Here is a 25,859-nt window from a genome sequence, read left to right as displayed (position 1 = left end):
TAGTACCGCCAGAAGGGCACCCAGAACCTTTGTGAAGATTCTTGGAGCCGTAGCCAATCCGAATGGAAGGGCTACAAACTGGTAATGCCTGTTTAAGAAGGCAAACCTTAGATACCGGTAATGATCTTTGTGAATCGGTATGTGAAGGTAAGCATCCTTTAAATCCACTGTGGTCATGTACTGACCCTTTTGGATCATGGGTAAGATTGTCCGAATAGTTTCCATTTTGAACGATGGAACTCTTAGGAATTTGTTTAGGATCTTTAAATCCAAGATTGGCCTGAAAGTTCCCTCCTTTTTTGGGAACCACAAACAGGTTTGAGTAAAACCCTTGTCCTTGTTCCGACCGCGGAACCGGATGGATCACTCCCATTAATAATAGATCTTGTACACAGCGTAGAAACGCGTCTTTCTTTATTTGGTTTGTTGACAACCTTGACAGATGAAATCTCCCTCTCGGGGGAGAGAATTTGAAGTCTAGAAGGTATCCCTGAGATATGATCTCTAGCGCCCAGGGATCCTGGACATCTCTTGCCCAAGCCTGGGCGAAGAGAGAGAGTCTGCCCCCCACTAGATCCGGTCCCGGATCGGGGGCCCTCGGTTCATGCTGTCTTAGGGGCAGCAGCAGGTTTCCTGGCCTGCTTGCCCTTATTCCAGGACTGGTTAGGTTTCCAGCCTTGTCTGTAACGAGCAACAGCTCCTTCCTGTTTTGGTGCAGTGGAAGTTGATGCTGTTCCTGCTTTGAAATTCCTAAAGGGACGAAAAATAGACTGTCTAGCCTTAGCTTTGGCTTTGTCTTGAGGTAGAGCGTGGCCCTTACCCCCTGTAATGTCAGCAATAATTTCTTTCAAACCGGGCCCAAATAAAGTTTGCCCCTTGAAAGGAATATTAAGTAATTTGGACTTAGAAGTTACATCAGCCGACCAGGATTTTAGCCACAGCGCCCTACGTGCCTGAATGGCGAATCCTGAATTCTTAGCCGTAAGTTTGGTTAAATGTACTACGGCCTCCGAAATGAATGAATTAGCTAGTTTAAGGACTCTAAGCCTGTCCGTAATGTCGTCCAGCGTAGCTGAACTAAGGTTCTCTTCCAGAGACTCAATCCAAAATGCTGCCGCAGCCGTAATCGGCGCGATACATGCAAGGGGTTGCAATATAAAACCTTGTTGAACAAACATTTTCTTAAGGTAACCCTCTAATTTTTTATCCATAGGATCTGAAAAAGCACAGCTATCCTCCACCGGGATAGTGGTGCGCTTAGCTAAAGTAGAAACTGCTCCCTCCACCTTAGGGACCGTTTGCCATAAGTCCCGTGTGGTGGCGTCTATTGGAAACATCTTTCTAAATATTGGAGGGGGTGAGAACGGCACACCGGGTCTATCCCACTCTTTAGTAACAATTTCAGTTAATCTCTTAGGTATAGGAAAAACGTCAGTACTCGCCGGTACCGCAAAGTATTTATCCAACCTACACATTTTCTCTGGTATTGCAACAGTGTTACAATCGTTAAGAGCCGCTAAGACCTCCCCTAGTAATACACGGAGGTTTTCCAATTTAAATTTAAAATTTGAAATATCTGAATCCAATCTGCTTGGATCAGAACCGTCACCTACAGAATGAAGCTCTCCGTCCTCATGCTCTGCAAGCAGTATCAGACATGGCCCTAGAATTATCAGCGCACTCTGTTCTCACCCCAGAGTGATCACGCTTGCCTCTTAGTTCTGGTAATTTAGCCAAAACTTCAGTCATAACAGTAGCCATATCTTGTAATGTTATCTGTAATGGCTGCCCAGATGTACTAGGCGCCATAATATCACGCACCTCCCGGGCGGGAGATGCAGGTACTGACACGTGAGGCGAGTTAGTCGGCATAACTCTCCCCTCGCTGTTTGGTGAAATTTGTTCAATTTGTACAGATTGGCTTTTATTTAAAGTAGCATCAATACAGTTAGTACATAAATTTCTATTGGGCTCCACCTTGGCATTGGAACAAATGACACAGGTATCTTCCTCTGAATCAGACATGTTTAACACACTAGCAATAAACATGCAACTCGGTTACAATCTTATTTAACAAAAACGTACTGTGCCTCAAGAAGCACTAAACGATTAAATGACAGTTGAAATAATGAACTGAAAAACAGTTATAGCATCACACTTTAAAAACAACACAACTTTTTAGCAAAGGTTTGTTCCCATTAGTAAAATAACACTAATTAAATTTTAAACATAAAAATTACAGAGCAACGTTTTAAATCACAGTCACTATATAAGTCTCACAGCTCTGCTGAGAGAATCTACCTCCCTTCAAAGAAGTTTGAAGACCTCTGAGTTCTGTTAGAGATGAACCGGATCATGCAGAAAATACAAGAGTAACTGACTGGAAATTTTTGATGCGTAGCAAAGAGCGCCAAAAACGGCCCCTCCCTCTCACACACAGCAGTGAGAGAGAAACGAAACTGTCATAATTAAAACAAGCAAACTGCCAAGTGGAAAAATAATGCCCAAATATTTATTCACTCAGTACCTCAGTAATGCAAACGATTCTACATTCCAGCAAAAACGTTTAACATGAAAAATACCTATTAAAAGGTTTAATGTACTTTTACAGAGTAATTCCGGTGAAATACCATCCCCAGAATACTAAAGTGTAGAGTATACATACATGTTCATTATAACGGTATGGCAGGATCTTTTCATCAATTCCATTCAGAAAATAAAAACTGCTACATACCTCAATGCAGATTCAACTGCCCGCTGTCCCCTGATCTGAAGTTTTTTACCTCCCTCAGATGGCCGAGAAACAGCAATATGATCTTAACTACTCCGGTTAAAATCATAAGAAAAACTCTGGTAGATTCTTCTTCAAACTCTGCCAGAGAGGTAATAACACGCTCCGGTGCTATTGTAAAATAACAAACTTTTGATTGAAGTTCTAAAAACTAAGTATAATCACCATAGTCCTCTCACACCTCCTATCTAGTCTTTGGGTGCAAGAGAATGACTGGAGGTGACGTAGAGGGGAGGAGCTATATAGCAACTCTGCTGGGTGAATCCTCTTGCACTTCCTGTAGGGGAGCAGATAATATCCCAGAAGTAATGATGACCCGTGGACTGATCACACATAACAGAAGAAATATATATATTTAGCTCAGGTGTGCTCATGACAGTGTAATAGAGTCGTGAATATTAAGCCAGGGAGTCTCATTCTATTATAAAGAGTAAAAGCAGAAATGATTCAGCCCTCTGAGGCAAAGGACTGTAGTGTTAGGACCAGTCTATATTGGGGCACCTTGTAAGTGGTGACTGGCTAAGCAAAATATGACCATATTGTGTGACTAAGATCCCAATTTTATTTAAAAAGAATAATTGTTCCTTGATGTTGTTTGCAGGCAATTTTTTGCAGCAGTTCAAAAAATATGTTGTGCTTTTGAAAATGGATGTGCGCCAATACCTTTTTGTTTGTGTAATTACTGGGTCATATTGGCAGCACTCCCAAAGATGTGTATATAAACTTTTTGTAAGGTATGCTAAACCAAATTTTGCATTTATATATATATATATATTGCAAAGACACATGTCTTTATTGACCCAGTCATAGTGCTATAGCTATAATTAGTGTTAAAGAAAAAGCTAACGAAGCTCACAGAGTCCTATAAAAACAAGATTTTATTTCAATCAAATATTCCTTTATATTTCTTCATAAAATAAATTTACAGTTAAAGTGAATGTAAAGTTGAATGAATAAGTGCCCGGTTTTTAAAAATACTATTAAAAACAGGGGCACTTTTAATCACTAAACTTTACATTGCAGCGTTTTGTTTTTTTAAATACTTATCATTTTCTTTAGGAAACCCCGACTGGCGTTCCTCTGCCTGCAGCTCCTCTGTAGTTAGCATATCGATGACGAAACCCGCTTCCTTGAATCGTTGCATGGCCTTACAAGATGGATACTCCGGGGTGCACTCCATAATTGGAGGAAGCCGGTTTCATCATTGCCAAGGTAAGTACAGAGGAGCTGTGGGCAGAGGATCGCTGGTCTGGGTTTACTATAGAAAAAAGTATTTAAAAAAAATGCTGCAATGTAAAGTTTAATGAATATAAGTGCCCCTGTTTTTAATAGTATTTTTAAAAAACGGGCACTCATTCATTCAACTTTACATTCAATTTAATATAGGCATTTTCTGTTCCTTAAAAAGTCTCTCATGATAAATAGAAAAGTTTATAAATAATAGACCTATATTTTCCATTAGTAATTGTTTAGTAGAAGTTTAAAAAAACTTACATGCTGTTTAAACACTTTTCTAATACGTCCACTCGCATCCATCCATAGGGTGGCATAACGTCGTATGGAATAGACCTCTTCAGTGTTTGGATTAATTACTTTTGAGACCACTTCATCAAGCTTCGAATGAGGAATGGTGTCATAGGCTCCTCTGACATCGGTCTATAAATTATAATAAGATTATGATTTAAATTTTAAAAAAAGGGTTTTACCATTAACATAAGAGGTTTAATGTCCTTAGAGCTGTTAAGTGAACACCTGGCAGCGACTGCTAGCTTTATTTTTTTGTTGTTGTTGGAGACCATATAACTTTGTTTATCTAAGCTAATAAATAAAATTGCAGATGCTAAAGCTTAAAGATGAAAACAAAACTCTACTTATGTACGCCACATTTTACTCCCAGTTCATAAAACAATAGAAGTTATTGCTTCTATTGCAGAGGCCTTTCTGTAGTATTATGCACAGTTATATAACCTTTTTCCACTAACAGATCCCAATATGCATGCAACTACGTGCCAAGCATACCTTCAATCTGTAGATACCCCAACTCACACTAGAAATTAAAGACACCCTAACTCAACCCATAAGGCAGAGGAAATTGCAACAGCAATAAAATCCTTAGCATCAGGGAAAAGACCTGGGCCGGAAAGGCTTTAGAAGAGCATATTATAAAGCATATAAAGATATTTTAGTCCCACATTTATTGTCCATTTTCCATCATGTAGACCAGGGTAACCCTTTACCCTCCACTGTGATAGAAGCCTATTTTACGGTTTTGTCAAAGCCAGGGGAAAACCCAGATCAACCTGCAACCTATGTCCCTCTTTAATGTGGATTTGAAATATATATATATATATATATATATATATATTTTGTGCCGGGAGAAGAGAGGCAAGGGATAATACTGTTAAAATTCTTCAGCTTAAACAATATAATATGTCACATCGAGTTAATGAAACTTTGTATGAGCCATTTTCTATTTTTAAAAAAAAATGGAACAAGGCAAGATTTCCCCCATCACTCCTATTATTTGTCTTATCTATGGAAATTTTAGCAATACGCAGAGATTTAAGGAATACCCTTAGCATTAAAAACGTAGCACTTTTCGCGGATGACCTTCTTATGTCCTTAACCTTTCCCTTGAGTTCTCTCCCTGCACTACAAACTGACCTGGTAGACTGTGAGAGGGTATATAACTATTCCATTAATCTGAATAAATCGAAAAATTCTTCCACTACAAAAGTCCACTCAAGATAGGGACTCACTGTTGCTAAATACCCCATATATATTATCTCAACAAGCCATGTAGTACCTTGGAAGTTACTTATCCCCAGACCCAGTAAAGCTCTTTAAAAACTTAAAATTATGAGACATTTCTCAGAAATGTTTCCTTACTGACCTAAGCTCAGTCGATCTACTGATTAGGTAGAACCAGTGTAGTGAAGATGAACCTTTTGCCTAAAATCTTATAGGTTTTCCAAACAGTCCCAAAACCACTCCCAAAACCTTATATCCCTCGGCTTCAAAGTATTTTAAATTCATATATCTGGAGGCGTCGTCCACCAAGGGTCGCTAAGGCCACATTATAGCTCCCCCAAAGTCAAGGAAAACTGGGGGTACCAAACATCCAGTTTTACAGGTATGCCACAATTTTTAATCAAATTATTTATTCTGGGAGTGCATTAGATCGCATATAAACTACCTTTTAGGTTGTAATATACCTTTAGACTGGATTGTTCTTCTATTTAATGCTATCCCCAAGTCCCAGTCTAAAGTTCAAGCCAAACTGCTTCAACTTACCCTGAACAACGCTAAGCAACTGCTTTCCAGATTGTGGAAACAAGAAATAATTCCTACTGTACAAGATTGGATATCTCAAATAACTTTGAATCTTTGCTTAAAAATATTTTTTTTTTTGGTGTAACTATAGAATGAGACAAGACTGCATATTTTTCTTCCTGGGTAACTATGATTCTACAACCTAGATGTTATGTGTCAAAGCTCTCCTTTCCAAATTATTTTAAACTTGCATGGTGTCAGTCGTAAAAGAGTCAGTTCAGGATTAGGCCCAATTGCTAGGGTGAAATTTGACACACACGCTAGCACACTGAGGAAAACCCAGGACGTGACCCACTCAGGAAAGAAAAGTTAGTATGAAGGGAACAGAGAACTGAGTACTCACAAATGAAGCAGGTTCACTAGAAGCTGAATACTTTGATGAGAAACTTGAAGAAAACCATGTACTGGAGTGTAGAAGCAGGAAGTGGATACTTAGAATGGTCTGGTTAGGCAGTAGTCAGAGTCCCTTTAGAGCAGGTTTAAAAATTCAGCAACAGAGTGGTCAGGCAAAGCAGTGGTAAGAGCAAACATTCACGGTTAAAATACGAGCCAGAAAGCAGGAAACACTATCCGACAAATGGGCACCAGAGAGAAGTCCCGCCAGGGATTTAAAGGGCCGTGACGTCATAGGGGCGTGACAAAGGAAGGCAACGTGACGTGGCGAAAAAGGAAGAGAGAGCAGATCTAGGAGCCTCAGCGACACGGCAATGATCGTATCATGACAGCACCCCCTCCTCAAAGACCCCTCCGGAGGATGGGACCCGGCTTGGAAGGATGAGCCTTATGAAAAGCCTTAATCAAAGCAGGAGCATGAACTTGTTGAGCTGGTTCCCAAAAACGTTCTGTGACAGGATAACCTTTCCAGTGGATAAGATAGTACAAAATCTTGCCACGAAGTTTGGAATCTATGATATGACCGACTTCAAACTCAGGTTGTCCACTGACTAGAAGAGGTGGAGAATTGGTCTTAGGTTTGGAATATCTATTGAGAGAGACCGGTTTTAGGAGAGAGACGTGGACGGTTTTAGGAGAGAGACGTGAAAAACCGGATGGGCCTTGAGAGTCTTAGGTAGAGCTATACGATAAGCATTAGAGCAAATCTGACTCATGATTCGAAAAGGACCCACATAGCGGGGACCCAGTTTAGTTGAAGGTTGCTTGAGACGAAGAGGACGTGTGGAAACCCATACTTTGTCTCCAGGACGGTACTTGGGGGCCTTTTTCCGTTTGCAATCAGCATAGTATTTATATTGTTTAGAAGCTTTGGAGAGGAGAAGGCGAATTTTCCGCCAATGACGGCATAGTCTACGGACAGAAAGAACAGCAGCGGGGACTTCAGTAGATGAGATGAAAAGAGGAAATGTTCTTGGCTGGAATCCGTACGCTGCTTTAAAAGGGTGAGGTCTTAAGAGAAGTATTGTAATGGGCATTATGAGAAAATTCGGCAAGAGGCAAGAAGTGAGTCCAATTAGAGTGGTGATGATCCACATAATGCCTGAGATATGTTTCCAAGCACTGGTTGGCCAATAGACTGTGGGTGATGAGAAGTAGACAGAGAAATGGTAGTACCAAATTGTTTATAAAGAGACTTCCAAAACTGACAAACAAACTGTACCCCTCTATCGGAGACGATAACAAGTGGAAAACCATGCAATCTCACAACATGCTGAATAAAAAGTTTGGAAAGGGTTTTGGCACAGGGTAACCCAGACAATGGGACGAAATGGGCAGATTTAATTAATGGGTCCAAGGCTGGTGAGGAATAGGTAGAGGTTGGAGCAAGCCAGAAGGTAGATGACGTGGTGTCTTGTTGGATACACATGCAGTGCAAGCAGAAACATAATCTTTGACATCTTGAGTTAAAGAGGGCCACCAGACATATTGCTTAAAGTTCCAGGAAGTATTGCTGACACCCAGATGACCAGAAAGGGGATTATCATGAGCCCAGTGTAACAATTTAGAGCGGAGGTAGTCAGGAACAAAAAGTAGACCAGTAGGAGGTTTGCAAGTGGAAGGAAGATTCTCTTGAGCAGCTTGTTAATCTTGTAGAGACTGATAGTTGAGCTATGATCTCATGAGGATGGAGAATATTGCCAGATTCTAGCGAATTAGTGGATTGAAACTGTCTTGACAGAGCATCTGCCTTGATATTCTTCGTGCCGGGTATGTAGGATAGAACGTAGTGGAAACGGGAGAAATACAATGACCACCGAGCTTGCCGGGAATTTAAAAGTTTGGCAGTCTGGAGGTAAAGAAGGTTCTTATGATCAGCAAGAATCGAGAAGGCTTGAGTGGTACCCTCCAACCAATGTCTCCATTCGTCTAAGGCCAATTCAGAAGAGGTAAACTTCTTGGAGAAGAAACCGACGGGATGAATTTTGCCAGGACTCAGGAATTTGTTGAGAAAGGACTGCTCCTGCGGCTACTGAAGAAAACATCCACTTCCAGGACAAACTGGAATTCTGGATTAGGATGACGAAGAATGGGTGCAGAAGCAAAAGCCTTTTTAAAGAGCTTTAAAAGCCTGAATAGCATCAGGAGACCACTATTTGCAGTTCTGTCCCTTTCTTGTCAGGGAAGTAAGGGGTGCCGTAATGGTGGCAAAACCTTTGATAAACTTCCTGTAGTAACTGGCGAACCCCAGGAAACGTTTGAGAGCTTTAAGGGAGTCGGGTCTAGGCCATTTAATAATGGCCGAAAGTTTAGTTGGATCCATTTCAAAGCCTGTCTTGGATATTACGTATCACAGGAAGGGAACATAATCCTGATGAAAGGAACATTTTTCAATCTTGGCAAAAAGATGATTGTCTCTGAGACATTGAAGTACCTTCCTGACATGGGATACATGGTCTTGGTAGTTTTGCGAAAAGATGAGGATATCATCAAGGTAGATTATTACAAAGATATTCAAATAATCTCGGAATATTTCATTCACTAAGTGTTGGAACACGGCGGGGGCGTTGCAAAGCCCAAAATGCATGACCAGATATTTATAATGCTCAAAGCAAGTATTAAAAGCCGTCTTCCATTCATCTCCCTTGCGCATTCGGATGAGGTTGTATGCACCTCGAAGGTCCAATTTGGTAAATATTGTAGACCCTTGCAGATAAGTGAACGGTTCAGGGATTAGTGGCAGTGGATAACTGTTCTTTACAGTGATCAGAATTAGACCTCTGTAATCTATACAGGGATGAAGGCCTCCATCCTTTTTTTGCACAAAAAAGAAGCCAGCCCCCACTGGTGAAGAAGGAGGTCTTATAAAACCTCTAGCTAGGTTATTCTTGATATACTCCTGCAGGGCAAGGTTTTCGGGTCTGGACAGTGGATAAGTCTTGCCAAGGGGCAAAAGAGCTCCAGGGAGCAAGTCTATGGGACAATCTAAGGGACGATGAGGAGGATGGCGTTCTGCCTCTTTCTTGGAAAACACATCAAGAAAGTCCAGGTAGGAGGTTGGTAAGGAACTAGGAGTTTCCATGGCAAGTGCTATAGTGACTGGAATTTTGACAGGACTATGTAAGCAGTTGATTAAACATGAAGAACCCCAAGAAGTGAGTTCACCTTGTGCCCAGGAAAAACAGGTTGTGTAACTGGAGCCAGGGAAGACCCAAAATTATGGGAAATTGAGGAGTCGGAGTGACATAAAAACTAAATGAATCAAAATCGTAAAGGCTTAAAGAAAACTGAATGAGTCCAGAACCCAACGAATCATCGCTGACTGTGGAGACTTTGACAGAGTAGCCCTTTGATTGTAGAGGTATCTTGTGTGTGGATACAAAGGTAGAATCTATGAACACACCTCCAGCACCAGAATCAATAAGGCCTTGGGAATAAACCTTGCGATCTCCTAGGTGAAGAGTCACGGGCACAAAGAGCTGGTTGTTGGAGTTAAGCGCTGGCTTTTATTGGTCTGGTGGGACAGTCTCTCAATAAGTGTCCCTTTAGGCCACAGCATAGGCATAGACCAAGTAAGCGTCCCTGATTCCAAAAGGTCTCGACTGCAAGTGGGCGGAATTCAATGGCATGCTGAGCCACTGATTGGGTGCCCTGACGTAGATCTAAAATGCCGGCCTCAGCAGCCGAGGATCTCCCAGGCTTGTCAAAAACAGCAGAAAATATGGACAGAAAGGTATCCACATCTTGGAGAATAGGATCATTATTTTCCAATAAAGGAGATACCCAAGCCAGGGCTTTTCCTTTCATCAAATATATAAGAAATGTTATCCTAGAGGAAGGTGTAGTAAACAGAGCAGTGCTGTTACGAAAATGAAGGCGGCATTGATTCAAGATACCACGACAGTCCTCAGGATTGCCATATTTGTCAGGAAGGGGTATCCTAGGGTCGACATGCCCTTGTGGAAGAGTTGCTGGAATGGTAGGGGTGGAGGAAGCCAGTGAGGTAGGGTTGGTTTGTATTGGAGCAACTAAACTTTGTAGTAAAGCAGCAATCTGATCCAACTTGGAGTCCAGGGATTGTAAATGAGTGGCATGAGATCCCAACAATTGTCCCTGGGGGGTCACGGCTCTGGATATCTCAGCGGGGTCCATATTATTGTCCCGTTTGTTCTGTCAGCTGTAAAAGAATCAGTTCAGGATTAGGCCAATTGCTAGGGTGAAATTTGACACACACACGCTAGCACATTGAGGAAAACCAAGGACGTGACCCACTCACAAAAGAAAAGTTAGTATGAAGGGAACAGAGAACTGAGTACTCACAAATGAAGCAGGTCCACTGGAAGCTGAATACTTTAATGAGAAGCTTGGAGAAAAATATGTATTGGAGTGAAGAAGCAGGAAGTGGATACTTAGATAGAATGGTCTGGTTAGGCAGTAGTCAGAGTCCCTTTATAGCAGGTTTAAGGATTCGGCAACAGAGTGGCAAGGCAAAGCAATGGTCAATGTCCCTTTAAGCAGGTTTAAGGATTCGACAACAAAGTGGTCAGGCAAAGCAATGGTCAAAGTCTCTTTAAGCAGGTTTAAGGATTCGGCAACAGAGTGGTCAGGCAAAGCATTGGTCATTGTCCCTTTAAGCAGGTTTAAGGATTCAGCAACAGAGTGGTCAGGCAAAGCTGTGGTCAATGTTTCTTTTAAGCAGGTCAAAATACGAGCCAGGAAGCAGGAAACACTATCCTACAAACTGGCACCAGAGAGAAGTCCCGCCGGGGATTTAAAGTGCCATGACATCATAGGGGCGTGACAAAGGAAGGCTGCGTCACATTACTAGGCCGAAAAAGGAAGAGAGAGCAGATCCGGGAGCCGCAACGACACAGCAATGATCAGATCATGACACATGGGTTCCAGTGTATTAACCTGTAGATGCCACATAGCTGAATGCATGTTTATCTTCTTAATGGAGTCAGCCGGGTGGACCAGCCAATACGATGCTACACCACCTGTCCCACTGACAAAACAGCAGACCTTACAGCCACATCACTGTTCTACTAGCGCAGCAAAGTCAACGACCAATCTGGTTCCTAGTTGACATAGGGAGTTCCGGAGGAGGAGCTTGCGTACGAGGCTGTGCCGCACAAGCTCTGCTCCCTGCAGATAATCCTTTGGCGGTAGATTACGTGCCAGGATTCCCAGCAGCCGAGGGAAGACGCTGCAACTGGCTTTGTTTTTGCCTGGAGGGACTCCCACAGCGCTACTGCATCTTGCGCTACATTAAAACACACGGTGTGTTGGACCCCACGAAGGACATCCCGTGAAGAGGCCACACAAAGAGATAAGACCTACTGCTGCAGTCCCCCCCTCCCACCGGTGCTGCGTGAGGGGGGTAGATAGCCCGAAGACCCCAGAAAACTTCTAGACGGCAGAACACGAGCACTAATTCCCCCCTCCCCCTTCCACCGATGTTGCGTTTGGGGGGCAGACAACTTTAGCAAAAGGGAACAAGGAATCCCCCCCGAAATACAGCCTCTCCTCACCTGTCCAAAAACGATCGCCTTGTCGGCAGTTCAGGAGTCAGAGCACCGGGTCTTCAGTTTCACCCTTTGCCGCGCCAACAACTGATCCAGGTCCTGTTTGTCTGTACATAGCAGAGGCTAAGGGTGAGCAGCTCCCGGTTGTCACAAGCAGGAGGATATCGGCTGGTTGAGTTGGGACGGTACTCTGCGACCCCTGAGAGGATCATTAAGCGTGAAGCTCGCATAAGGTAAAAGGGGAAAGATCAAGAGAGATTATAAAAGGGTTGAGGAGAGGAGGAAGACGGAGGAAAAGGAATAAAGAAGGGGAAAAGGAAAAGAGAAGAAGGGACCTTGCGGGTTCATTAAGGAACTCTGTGCTTTAAGAATTGATATAGGTTTTTTTTGTTGATGCTTTAATTTAGGGCCTCGATGCTTTTACCCCATGGTGGGGCTTGCAAGGCTCCCTCTTGTGTCTATGCAAATCAGAAGCTGGGCAACGGGTTAATTTTGGAGCTCAGCATAGAATAATTTATAAAAGGCTTCTGAGCTGTAAAGGGGCTTGAAGGAGAGACTCTGAAAAAATGTTTGCGATACAGAAGGTTGGAAATAAAATTACTCTGTGCGACTAACTTTCATTCTATTACTCCCCCCTCTAAATATGAGTTACACAGCTCTATGCATGCCCTAGAAGGCACATTTATTCTCCCGAGCCTTTTACTTTTCTTCTCCTTAGCTTAACCCATATGGTTGTTGCCATGATCTTAATTTTTTCAGGTTGCTATATGAAAAGTGATTGTATAAGCTGCACTTAAGTTTGCATTTAATTACCAGGTATTTGCTTTCTGTGTGTGTACGCAAGAAGGTTTTTTTTTCTCTCCATTAGATATACAGGAATTAGGCTCACAGAAAATCAGGGCGAACTTTGTGGACTTTTCTGCTCTACAATCACCCTGAATTTAAAAAAGGGGGGGAGAGAAAAGGGAAAGAGGGGCAAAGAAAAGGAAAGTGGGTGTACCTGACTTTACATTTCAGGCTCTGTATAAAGTTGATCAAACTATACTGGTTTATTTCTGGGCTAAAATTTTACTGACCCCCTTGGACGTAACACCTTGATTCATAAAAGGGGGCTTTTGGTATTCTTGTTTATGCTTTCCCTAAGGTATTTTCTTTAGCTGAGTCACTTATTACATATATGAATTAACCCTTGAAGACAGCTTACATCTCTCTATAAAGTAACTAAGGGATAATTGGGCCCCATATCAGCTTAAGGTTGAACTGAATCTTGATTCTAGAAAAGAACCACAGAGCTTAATTCACCAAAAACTTAGCTTTTTAGATTAAATCAGGGCTGGATTGATATTGTTCAGGAAGCACTGGGCCTAGTAGCTATAAACAGACCTAGAAACATATTAGTTATATAAAATATCATTCTGAGCTTCCCAACTTGTAAAGTTTGATAGAAATAACCGTGCTGGTTTTACACCAATAATTCAAGGACTTCACGGTAGGCTTTAATTGGCAAAGAGATAATCTCCTGCCCTCTGGGACTGAGAATCCTTGGCCTTAACACTGTCTTATCACGGATTCTGATTAGGCACTTCCTCACTTGATTTCCTCACCTCTACACTCCCTCTCCCCCACTTTCACCCCACCTCCCCTTTTTTTTTTTTTTTTTTTTAATCTCCCTTGCTTACCCTCTTCTTCAATCACAAATTAAGCACCTAGATAATTCACTCATGGGGGGGGGTTGCGTCACACTTTTTTTTCCTTTATATGCCACGTCACTTATGGATACATTTTTAAATTCACTGACTCACCTTAAAATCACTTCACCGACCATGGCTTCCAGACCCAGGGACAAGAGGAATAAAATAGCAGCTGAAACTATAATTGAACTACATCCTGAGCCTGGCTTTGCTGCAAGGTCCAAGGATGCCATCAACTCGCAGACAATAGTGAATTACATCATAGAAGCCCTTGAACCCGAAATTCGAGTCTCTTAGAGCAGAGATAAAGCAAGATCTACATACACTCTCTATGGAGGTTAAGCAGTTTTCAACTAGGATCCAAGAGGTTGAGCAAAGAGTGTCTGATCTTGAGGACCACTCAGTTACACAGGATACCAAATTACAGGCACACTCTTTAACCCTGAGAGAACTACAGAACAAGATTGAGGACTTAGAAAATCGATCTAGAAGAAATAATGTCAGAATAATTGGGGTCCCTGAAACTTTGCACTATACAGATCTATTGAAATTTGCAGCTGAGACTCTCCCTCAACTTTTAAATATCCCTCAAGAATTTCTGCCCTTAGCCGTAGAGAGAGCTCACAGATTGGGGAGATCCCCTCTATCAGTTGGTGATAAATCGAGGCCTAGACCCATAATAGTGAGGTACCTGAATTTTCAGGACAAGGTCAGGGTCATTCAATCATCCCGTAAAAATGCACCTACCTTACTAGAAGGAAACAAAATCCTGGTGTTCCAGGATTTTGCATATGAAACCTCTCTGAAAAGAAGGGAGCTTTCCCCAATCTGTGGCAGGCTGATTAAAGAAGGGTTCTTTGCTACGGTTGTTTACCCAGCTAGGCTTAAGGTAGAAGTCCAGGGTCATATATATTTCTTTGATGCTGCCTCAGAGGCAGAAAAATTTTATGCTGAAAAATGTGCTACGTAATCTCAATTAAGTTGTTAAATTCTGTGATATAATGGTTTAATTTTGGCTGATGTCGCTGCCACTGTATGGAAGTCCTATGTATTTGGTGTTTTTTCTCTTTTTTTTTTTTCCTCTCAGGCCTTACCATTGAATAGAGGTTGTGGGACAGGGACAGAGGTGCGAGGGAATCTCCCTTCTTCCTTTTAAATTTCCCCCCTTTTTTTGGGGGATTTTTTTTTTCTCTTTTTCTTCTTCTCTCTCTCTTCCCCTCTTTTCTGCCTGTTACTCCTTCCTAAACAAGATTAAATGACGACTAAAATAAAAAATTTGATTTTATCTTCTTGGAATGTTGGAGGTATCTCAACTCCAATAAAGCACAAGATGATAATTTCTCATCTGAGGAAGCTTAAAGGGACAGTCAAGTCCAAAAAAAACTTTCATGTTTTAAATAGGAAATGCAATTTTAAACAACTTCCCAACTTACTTTTATCACCAATTTTGCTTTGTTCTCTTGGTATTCTTAGTTGAAAGCTAAAACTAGGAGGTTCATATGCTAATTTCTTAGACCTTGAAGACTGCCTCTAATCTGAATACATTTTGACCACTAGAGGGCATTAGTTCACATGTTTCATATAGATAACATTGAGCTCATGCACGTAAAGTGACCTAGGACTGAGCACTGATTGGCTAAACCGCATGTCTGTCAAAAGAACTGAAATAAGGGGGCAGTCAGCATAAGCTTAGATACAAGATAATTACAGAGGTAAAATGTGTATTATTATAACTGTGTTGGTTATGCAAAACTGGGGAATGGGTAATAAAGGGATTATCTTTCTTTTTAAACAACAAAAATTCTGGTGTTGACTGTCCCTTTAACTCAGATATTGCATTTATCCAGGAGACACATCTGAACGCAGAAGAATCCTTAAAGTTCAAATCCTCTTGGGTAAAGGAGGTGTTTTTTACACCAAGTATAGGCAGGAAAAGAGGGGTAGCTATTTTATTAGGGAAGAATAATTCATATGAATATACTAATCCAGAAAGCAGAATTCTGATTTTAAAAATTAGATTAGCTAATTCGGTTTTTACGCTCTGCAATCTATATGCCCCTAATAATTTTGAGATAAGTTTTTGGGAATTTCTTCAATCTAAAATTTTACAATTAGGTGAAGAAAACATAATTGTAGCAGGGGACTTCAATATGGTCCCACAGACTCCTCTTGACAGGCTTAGGCAAATATCTCTCTTGGCCGTGCCACTATTGGGTAAGTCAGAAGGTAAAATGTTTAAAACTTTGTTCAAGAACCTGGCCCTTAAAGACATCTGGAGGATTCAGAATCCAGTTCAAAGGGAGTTCACATGTAAAGCTAAAAGTGTAAGGTCTTTTTCCAGAATTGACTTCTTCCTAGTTGGTGAGAATTTATAAAAAATTGGTGCCACAACAAAAATATCGCAAGTTACCATCTCAGACCACGCCCCAATTTTACTAAACATTCCATTAAATGATAAATTATATACCTCACATCGATTTTTATTTCCTAAATCTTTAATGAAAAATTTAAAATTTAAGGATTGGCTAACTGCTAGAATGACTGGATTTTTCTCCTTAAATGCTGGCAATGTGGGAAGCAGGTAAGGCAGTAATGAGAGGGGACATTATTGCATACATGGTTGACTTTAAGCGGAAGGCTGCCCTGAGAGAAAGTGAAGTACTGAGATCACTTACCAACAGATATAATAAATATCTAGCTCAACCAACATCTGCAAATTGGAGGAGATACGCCTCTGCTAAAAGAGAGAGAGATACTTTCTTAATGCATGCCTCAGTTCAAGCTGATTTTAAAATCAGAGCTAAATTTTATAGACATGGGGATAAGGCAGGGAAACTGCTCGGAAATCTAGTCAAGAATGTACAAGGAAGCTCTTCTATTGATTCGCTTTCGGAACAAGGAACCCTACTCCAAAATGCAAGAGATATTCTTTTTTTTTTTTTTTTTAAATTTTTTTTTTATTGAGGTAATGATTTGGCATACAAATAAGAGATTGCAGCAATAAACAACATAACTTTTGAACTCCCTCAAAATAAGATACATCGTATGGGTTGCATATTGTAGTTAATTTTTATGCTAACACTGATAGCAATCTACTTGGGAGAAAACGAATGATACATACAATTGCAGCAAAAAGAAAAGAAAAAAGAAGTAAGAAAAAAAAGAAACTGTAAATCCGCATGCCAATGAGCAAATTTAAACCTTCATGTCTTTCTGCAAGACCACGCTTGGGCCATAGATCAGAATGTAAAACGTAGCAGTAACTGAAGGTTGCATTAAATGTAGGAGACCACTTAAGGGTCCCATTATTTTAACCTCTAGTTTTTTTTAACATATATTTTTCTTGGGAGGAAAATTCTGAACAGGAATTCAACAGTACAATGCACATTTAACCATATAAAATTTGACACGTCAAACGCTTAATCAGTCAAACCTTACTGAAAAGATACATTACTCAACAACTTGAACTTTCAGTGTCAACTAAAATATTAGAATTCCTTTTTATCAGGATTACTTATCTGTTACCTCCTATCTTAATTGTCTGATCACTTCTTTATTTTGCCGGAACAGTTGTATATAATCTCTAGTCCTTGACCCATTTTGAACTGTCCCTTAATCTAAATCTTATATTCATCTACCTTATCTGATTCTTGAGTCCATCTTGACCTTATATTCTTATTATGCAGATCCTTCCCTATCTACTCTGACCTGTACTCAAGATTTCTCACAACAGTTCTAAAAATAAAATATTATTACAACTGAGGGAGAAAGGGGGGGGGGAGGAAAAACGGAGAGGAAGAGAAAAAAAAAAAAAAAAAAAAAAACCCACCGAGTAAATACCCTCACTAGAGAACTGCCGATGAATTCCACTTTACTTCTATATGTGTAATGCTCCTGGCTTAGCGACTATGTGCCCAGCTTGATGGTAAGGAGCCGTTTAGGATTAATTCTAGGAAAGGTATAGAATCTTGGAATGGCGAGAGAATATACTGTTGGACTATTGTCGATTCTCCCTGAATATACTTTTTCCATTTCTTAAAAAATAAAAAGACCTGTTTAGCTGCTCCTTTGTCTAATCCTATTATCTCAATCAAAATCTGGCTTCTCAAGGCGTTTGTGAGTTCGATAATTGAGGGAGCCGCTCTAAGCTTCCACCCTTTACATAACTGGTTCCTTGCGATCAAGATTACTACGTTTATGAGAAGTCTGTCTCCTATATTTTGTGATGGATACAAAAAGAATATATGTTCTGCCTCTAGTTCTAGCTTGTCTCTAATTTTTCTGTTAATCCAGTATTGGATTTTGCTCCAGTATTGCGAAATTTTCGGGCAAGACCAGAAATAGTGCAGCAAGTCCGCATTTACTTTATGGCATTTAGGGCACATAACCTGTGATTGGGACCACTTAGCAATTCTGGCTGGGGTTAAATAAAAATTGTTTATTACCTTAGCCTGTGATTCTCTCAAATTAATTCTACCTGTGGCTTCTTTTGTTCTGACGATGCTATCCATTATATCCTTTTCTAGGAGTTCGGGAAAGAAAAGTACATATCTCTGTTTACATTGGTTGATATGCAGTTCTCCTTCTTTATTCATTATTTGTTGATACCAGTACGATAAGGCTCTAACACCTGCTTTGTACAAAGATATCCCTGCCTCGATCTTTAATTGCGCCCAATGTTTACTAAACCTTGTATCATAGTCGTTTATGAAATTGCGTATCTGTAAATATGCATAGAAGTGCTGGGATGGTAAACTGTATTCCCGTGCAAGATGCTCAAATGTCCTGATATGCCCAGTGAGTGGATCTTTCAACTGTGATACATATGTCAGGGCTTTGGTTTCCCATATTTGAAATATACTATTGCAGAGTCCTGGTGGAAAAACTGGGTTACCAGTAATCGGCAGTAGTCTAGAAGTCTGAAATTCTATCCCCAATATTTTACAGTATTTCTGCCAGGCGATCACTATGTTTGCAAATGTTACTAATCTAGTTATATTGCTTGGTAGTTTTCTATATGGGCAGTGCAGTACTGCCTGTAGGTTGAAGGGTTTAATTAATTCTGTTTCATATTCAAGATAGGTAACATGGTCTGATTTGCTAAGCCAGTCTACCCCGAATTTAGCCAAGGAGACCATATTGTAGTATTTTATATTTGGACATGAGAAGCCTCCAAACCGCTTATCCTGGGTCAGTTTATTGAAAGCTATACGTGAGGTCTTTTTACCCCAAATAAAAAAAGCACAGGCCTTATTGTAATTATCAATGTCTTTTTTGTGTAATAAAAGGCGTAAATTCTGTAACAAGAATAGGAATTTTGGAAAGATAATCGTCTTAATGACATTAATACGGGCTGAAATAGATAGATAGTATAGATTCCATCTTGCAAGATCGTGTTGCAGATTCTTACTGATCTTGATGCCTAGGTAATTAATGCTCTGTACTTCTTTAAAATTATCAGGGTAACTAAATCTATTTTTCCTGATCCAAAGAATTTCTGATTTATTAATATTTATTTTATATCCAGAGAAGGAACTGAAAATATTTAATATTTTCATAAAGCATGGTATAGATTGCTTTGTGTGTTATAGGAATATTAATAGATCCTCTGCATATAGTGTCACAGACACCTTCTGATTACCCACCAAAATTGGTGGGAGAGTCTTCCTAAGATATATAGTGAGGGGTTCCAATGCGATGTCGAATAATATTGGCGAAAGTGGACAACCCTGACGTGTTCCTTTGCCTAGGGTAATGCTTTGTGATAATTCACCATTGATGAGAAGTTGCGACCTAGGTTTTTTATAGACTAACCCGATCAAATCGACCAGTGCACCGGAGAAACCGAACTTCTTCAACGAATTTATTAGATGGTCCCAGATAATTGAATCAAATGCCTTCTCGGCGTCCACAGTGAGTAAGGCTATGTCTTCCCCCTGAGTTCTCTTTCCGGCGTCCTGGTCAATCCGATGGAGATAGTCCACTGTGGTAAGAACTCTGCGCATGTTTCTGACTGCATTTCTTCCTGCAATATATCCTGCCTGGTCGGGGTGGATAATATCTGTAATAATTTTTTTTAACCTTTCTGCAATAAGGGACATTAATATTTTATAGTCCTGGTTGAGAAGCGAAATCGGACGATATGACGCAACATTGGTTGGGTCCTTCGCTTTCTTATGAATCAAAGTAACTACGGAGTCAGAGAAATAGATTGATTTCATGTCTTTCTGCAAATAATATTGATTAAAAAGTCTATTTAAGGTGCCCACTGTTTCTGATGCCGTAATTTTATAAAACTCTGCAGTAAGACTGTCCGGCCCTGCAGCTTTGCCTAGTTTAGAGTTTTTTATGGTTTCTAGTATTTCTGTTTCAGTAATAGGAGCATTAATTATCTGTAACGCTTCTTGCGATATTTGGGGGACATCTAAACCCAGCCAGAATTGCTCTTTTTGCTTCTCATTCACATCTTCCCTTGCATATAAATTACTATAATATTCATAAAATATCTTGCTGATTTCCTCTTTGTTACTAAAGAGTTTCCCCTCAGACCTGATTGAGAAAATTTGATTTGATTTTTTCCTAAATTTAACCAGCCTAGCCAGATGTTTAGCCGATATCCCCTGACTGCCCTGAAATGACGCCCTATTCCTCAGCTCTTCATATGCCCCGACCTTAATTAGATAGTGTTCTCTTTCCGTTCTTGCTGCTTTGTAGGAATCCCAATTCTCTTTATTGGGTGTTCTGAGGTATTTTGCATATTTATTTTTAAGCTGCTTTGATAATTGTAGCTCTCTTGCTTTCTTTTCTTTATTTCTTTGAATCATATAGGCTCTTATTTCCCCCCGCATGACCGCTTTCCCTGCTTCCCAGAACACCTCAACTTTGTTTATGTAGTCCCTGTTTTGTGTGGAGTATTCTCGCCAACTTTGCTGCAACCAGTTTACAAATTTTACATTTCTGTACATATATTGAGGAAAACGAAATGTATTCGAAGTTTTTTTGGAGAGGGTACTCCACACAATTCTTAAGCCAATTATCGCATGATCCGACAAAATAATCTCTGAGATGTGTGACTCAATGTTGTTTCTCATAATATAATCATCTACCAAAAACATATCAATTCGGGAGAAATTTTTGTGAGCACCTGATTCACATGTGAACTCCCGAGTGTCTGGATGTTGGATTTGCCAGGCATCGTGAAGTTTTAGCATACGTGCAAACCTCTGCAGATATTTGGCTTCCCTGTTATTGGATGTTCTACTCCTGATTCTATGCCTATCTAGCTCAGGGCACATAGTGCTGTTGAAGTCTCCTGCTACTATCAAGTTCTGCCCAATAAATGGAGATATAATCTTTGTCAATTTCTCCCAGAACTGAAAGTCCCAGCTATTCGGGGCATATAGATTGCACAATGTCCAGATCTTTTGATCTATCTTCAGTTGCAATACTATATATCTCCCCCCTGGATCCAGTTCCTGCTCGATTATCGTGTATGCTAAATCCCTGCCCAACATAATTGCTACGCCTTTTTTGCGTTTTTCGCAAGGTGTGGCGATTATTTCAGCTATCCAATTTGTTTTTAACTTTCCTATCTCTACCTTCTTGAGATGTAATTCCTGGAGTAAAATAATGTCTGGATGTTGTTTTTTTGCTAACTTGAGAACATTCTTGCGTTTACTTGGAGATGTTATTCCCCCTACATTCCAGGAAATTATATTTAATGAATTACTCATTTATTATAACTTTAAACAATTTGTGTGCAGTAATTAAATATAAAAAAAAAAAAAAAAAAAAAAAAAAGGAGCCAATCCCTCCCCCCCCCCTTACCCTTTAATCCTATCCAAATCACCAGTTTAGTCTCCAGTGCCATCAATTACCCTGTTCTTTGAAAACTGCTTAAACCTCTATGTTATTGTCTCTACAGAACTCCTTAGCCTCTTCAATTGTGTTTAATGCAATAACGCCATCCATGCCCAGTACTGTAATTTTTGCTGGGTACTTCATAGTTGCCTTCAGCCCTGCCTTTATTAGGCCTGAGCAGAATGGCGCCATTGCACGTCTTTTTGTCGAGGTTTCTATTGAGTAATCCTGAAATAACAGAATCTGTTTGGTATCTATAGTGAGTGTCTGGGTCTGTCTGTATTTCTGCATGATTTTAACTTTGTCTTGAAAGTTTAAATATTTTATCATGACCATTCTTGGTCGCGTGCTGCCATCTTTTGGCTGTCTTATCATGCCTACCCTATGTGCTCTCTCTACCTGTATTCCTCCCTCTGCGACTTGTATGCCTAGTAGATTGGGTAAAGTCTGGGAGCTGAAAAGTAGGAGATCTTCAAACTCTCTGGACTCTGGTAGTCCTATGACACGCACGTTACTCCTCCTAGACCTGTCTTCTAAATCCTCGATCTTAGCTTTTAGTGCTTTTATCTCGTCTGTGTGTGTGTCTATAGCAGATTCCTGATTAAAATGTCTGTCCTCAATACTCGAAATTCGATTTTCTACCTCTACCAGTCTACTTGAAAATTGCTTTATTTCACTTGAAATCTCTGAGATCTCGCCCTTAATTATTTCAAATTGAGGCAGAATTAAATCTGCCAATTGATTTGTAGTAAGTTGTTTTTCCAGATTCGGATCTGGACTTCTAAAAGAAACTTCTTGTAAATTTTCCTGTAGGGGTTTTTGTTTTTTATCCCTCCTCGGAGGCATGGCTGGGGATTTATTTTTAGGATTTGTGATGTATTTCTCCATTTATTATGTAAATGCCAACTTCCCTGTTTAACCACTAGATGAGTGTATGGGGAGAATATACTGGTGCAGTGAAGCTCGGATTGTAATACAAAAGAATAGATACTGTGCTAGACTACTATACCCCTTTTGGAATTTGATGATCGACCCTTTCTGGTCTGCAACCTAGCCTTTTTATCCGAGCAATTTCTTTAATATTATGGTTGCTCAGGCGAAATTGATTTTGTAAGAGAAAAAAAACAGGATCTAGGTTAGGATATCAGTATGGCCTTTCACACCTTAATAGACAGTAGGACACAAGACTGATCAGAATTGCTGTTACCAAAAACTATATACAATACAGGACCAATCTTTCAGAGAGGCACAGTTTCATAGCCTCACAATATGAACATTTGGTGACTTAAATTCACTTTTAACAGAATATACACAGAGAAATTTTAAGCTACACAGACATACCATACAGCTCCAATCTTGCAGAGAAGCACAATTTCATAACATCAAGATATGGACATTTGACAATTTAAATTCACTTTTAGCAGAGTATACACAGATACATTTTAAGCTATGCAGATTAAATTTAACCAGGCTACCCTGAGGGTTAGACAATAGGTGACCCAGTATAAAAAACCTCTAGCCTGTCTGAAAATGGTATCCTATGCTATGAGGGCTAAATAGTTGTTACCACCTTTTCTGGGGAGGCACTTCTCAAATGTATTTTAACAGCCGCGTAACCTTCCTCAGTAATCAAGGTAAAGGCCTCTGACCTCAACTTAGGTCTACCACACACCAAGTATCACAGCCATTATCTTATCTGCTGAGCTAGCTCTATCAGACCTATATGGGCACTGGGTAGGAAGGTGTGCCTTGATCTGGTAAAATATATGCCACCTTGAGTTCACGTTGTACAGCCTATTATCTATGACATCCTGGTAATTATCTGTTTGGGAGAAAGCTGTTCGGGCTCTTAAAAGCAGGAGCCCACACCCTTAAATGTATCAAAATTCTCCGGAAAATACAAGCTAACAGAGTTTGGCCCCAATAGATTTGGGTAATGTTCTATCATCTGTAGTTAAAGAGGTCAGGGTCCATGTATTCTTGGAAACAGATATTAAAGGTAGTTATTTAAGGCAGTCTTTTCCAGGTTTCCAAGTTTCCCCCTTGAAATACAGTCTTATGGAGCCTTATACAGGGAAAAAAGAGCAAGGGAAGAAAAGAAAAGGGACGCTCTTTCTCCTGCTATACAAAATAACTCTCTCTAGAGGCTGTAACCGCTCCCAACTTGAGTGTAGAATGACATAATGAACAATGAGTCCAGCTCCACGCTAAAATCTACCTTTAATTGCTTGAATGGCTTCCCACACACCCCTGTCTGTGTTTGCTCAGCCGGGACTCATTCCACTCTTTCGATTAAACTCCGCTGCAAACTTTCCCACAGTGTAGGATAACTTTTACAGTAATGTACTTACCCCCCCCCCCCCCGACTTCACGGCAAGCAAGAGATATTCTTGATGCTTTTTTTGTTTACTATAGAGATCTCTATTCTCTTAGGAATTCAGATGAAGAAGCATCAGAACTTTTTTGGAAAGGGCTTGATCACCCGTTTTTAAATGAAGAAGCATTCATTAAAATCAATGCCCCCATTTCTGACCAAGAGATCACTTACGCAATTAAAGAGCTGCGCCTGGACAAAGTCCCTGGCCCGGACTCTCTTCCAAACGAGTTCTATAAGATCCTTGCTCCGGTTGTTACTCCTCATTTAAGAAATGTGTTTAATCATTTCTATATAAATAGCAAGCCTATTTCTTCGTCTTTTGCAGCATCTACTACATCATTAATCTTGAAGCCGGGGAAAGATCCACTGAAAAAAAAAAAGAGTCTTATAGACCTATCGCATTACTTAACTCCAACTATAAGTTATTATCATCTATTTTAGCTAAAAGACTTCAAAGAGAGATAGGTGATCTTATTAATAAAGACCAGGCGGGCTTTCTGTCTAGGCGCAACTTAGCAGCTAAGGTTAGAGAACTATTTTTAGTTCTTGACTACTTTTATAGCTATCGTGAAGTTACTTCTCAAGATCAGTCAGATATAGCAATCATTGCGCTGGACGCAGAAAAAGCGTTTGATTCAGTATTTCATCAGCATATTCTGACTTCTTTGTCTCGTTTTGGTTTTAAGGATAATTTCATCGCCTTTATTAATAACCTCTGTAGAAATGCCTCAACTAAACTAACTATTAATAAACTTGAATCTAATCTAATTAACCTTCAGAGAGGCACAAGACAAGGATGCCCATTGTCACCGCTTTTATTTGACCTAGCGATGGAACCCTTAGCTCTCAAGATTAGACAGGTCCTGCAGGGGATACAAATTGGCACCGTGGAACAAAAAAATCGCTTTATATGCGGATGATGTATTAATTTATATGTCCAATACATCAACTAATATTCCAAGATTAGTCTCGATTACTAATTCTTTTGGAACCTTCACAGGTTATAATCTCAATATCTCTAAGTCAGAGTTAATGTGCATAAGGAAAAATGAGGCTTCTATCGCTGCGATACCTTTCAAGGAAGTCCTGACTCATTTCAAGTATTTAGGAATCAACATTTCAATTAATCCACAAGAATGATATAGCCTCAATATCTCTCCTATCTCAACTAGAATAAAAGAATATATGATTAGCTCTCTCTTTCAGGACGTATCGCTTTATTCAAAATGGTTCTCCTCCCAAAAATTCTATATCCTCTACAAAACATCCCGGTGATTTTGAAAGTCAAAGATTGGAAAAGCTTAAATAGGGCCCTCCGATATTTCATCTGGAAATGCAAAAGACCTCAAATTTCCTTAAATAAACTTTATCTTCCCAAAAGATACAGGGGAATGGCTCTCCCGGATCTTAGCAAATATAGCTTGGTTTTCCTCTCACGTATCGCAATAGACTGAATTCTGAATAAGGATTATTTTTCTAATAATAAACTAGAAGAAATATCATATTCCCTTATAATCCTACAGCTTTAATCCATTGCTCAGTATATATGGTAATACAAGCATGGAAAAAACTCTGGCATAAGTTAGGCATTGATCTTACTATTCCAAAATTTCAAGGATTATGTGGTAATCCAGAATTTCAAGAAGGTACCCAATCTCAAGTATTTCAGGTCTGGCATGAGAAGGGTCTTTCTTTCATGACTCAATTTGTAGATCAAGATACTTCATCAGTTAAAACCTTTGCTAGGCTGAAGCAGGAATTCGATTTAAGCAACAAAGATTTTTTTGCTTACCTCCAGGCCAGACACTACCTTTTCTCACTTGTTGAGAAATTTGGCTGGTCTTGGTCATGGGGGAAGCTAGATAACTCGCCCATCCTAGCTAAAAGTG

The 25,859-nt window shown here is 40.0% G+C and overlaps 1 protein-coding gene across 1 annotated transcript in view; it reads right to left on the bottom strand.

Moving 5' to 3' along the window:
* TERT (telomerase reverse transcriptase) overlaps window positions 1-25,859 on the bottom strand; it is a 287,147-nt gene that overhangs the window by 232,587 nt on the left and 28,701 nt on the right. The window contains exon 6 of the mRNA XM_053715763.1: window positions 4,286-4,447. Coding sequence (XP_053571738.1) covers window positions 4,286-4,447 — 162 coding nt within the window. The remainder of the gene's footprint in view (window positions 1-4,285; window positions 4,448-25,859) is intronic.

This window comes from Bombina bombina, chromosome 5 (genome assembly GCF_027579735.1).
Source record: "Bombina bombina isolate aBomBom1 chromosome 5, aBomBom1.pri, whole genome shotgun sequence".
In the NCBI taxonomy this organism is placed as follows: domain Eukaryota; kingdom Metazoa; phylum Chordata; class Amphibia; order Anura; family Bombinatoridae; genus Bombina; species Bombina bombina.
The sequence above is the reverse complement of the archived record's forward strand: the minus strand, read 5'-3'. Positions and strand labels throughout refer to the sequence as shown.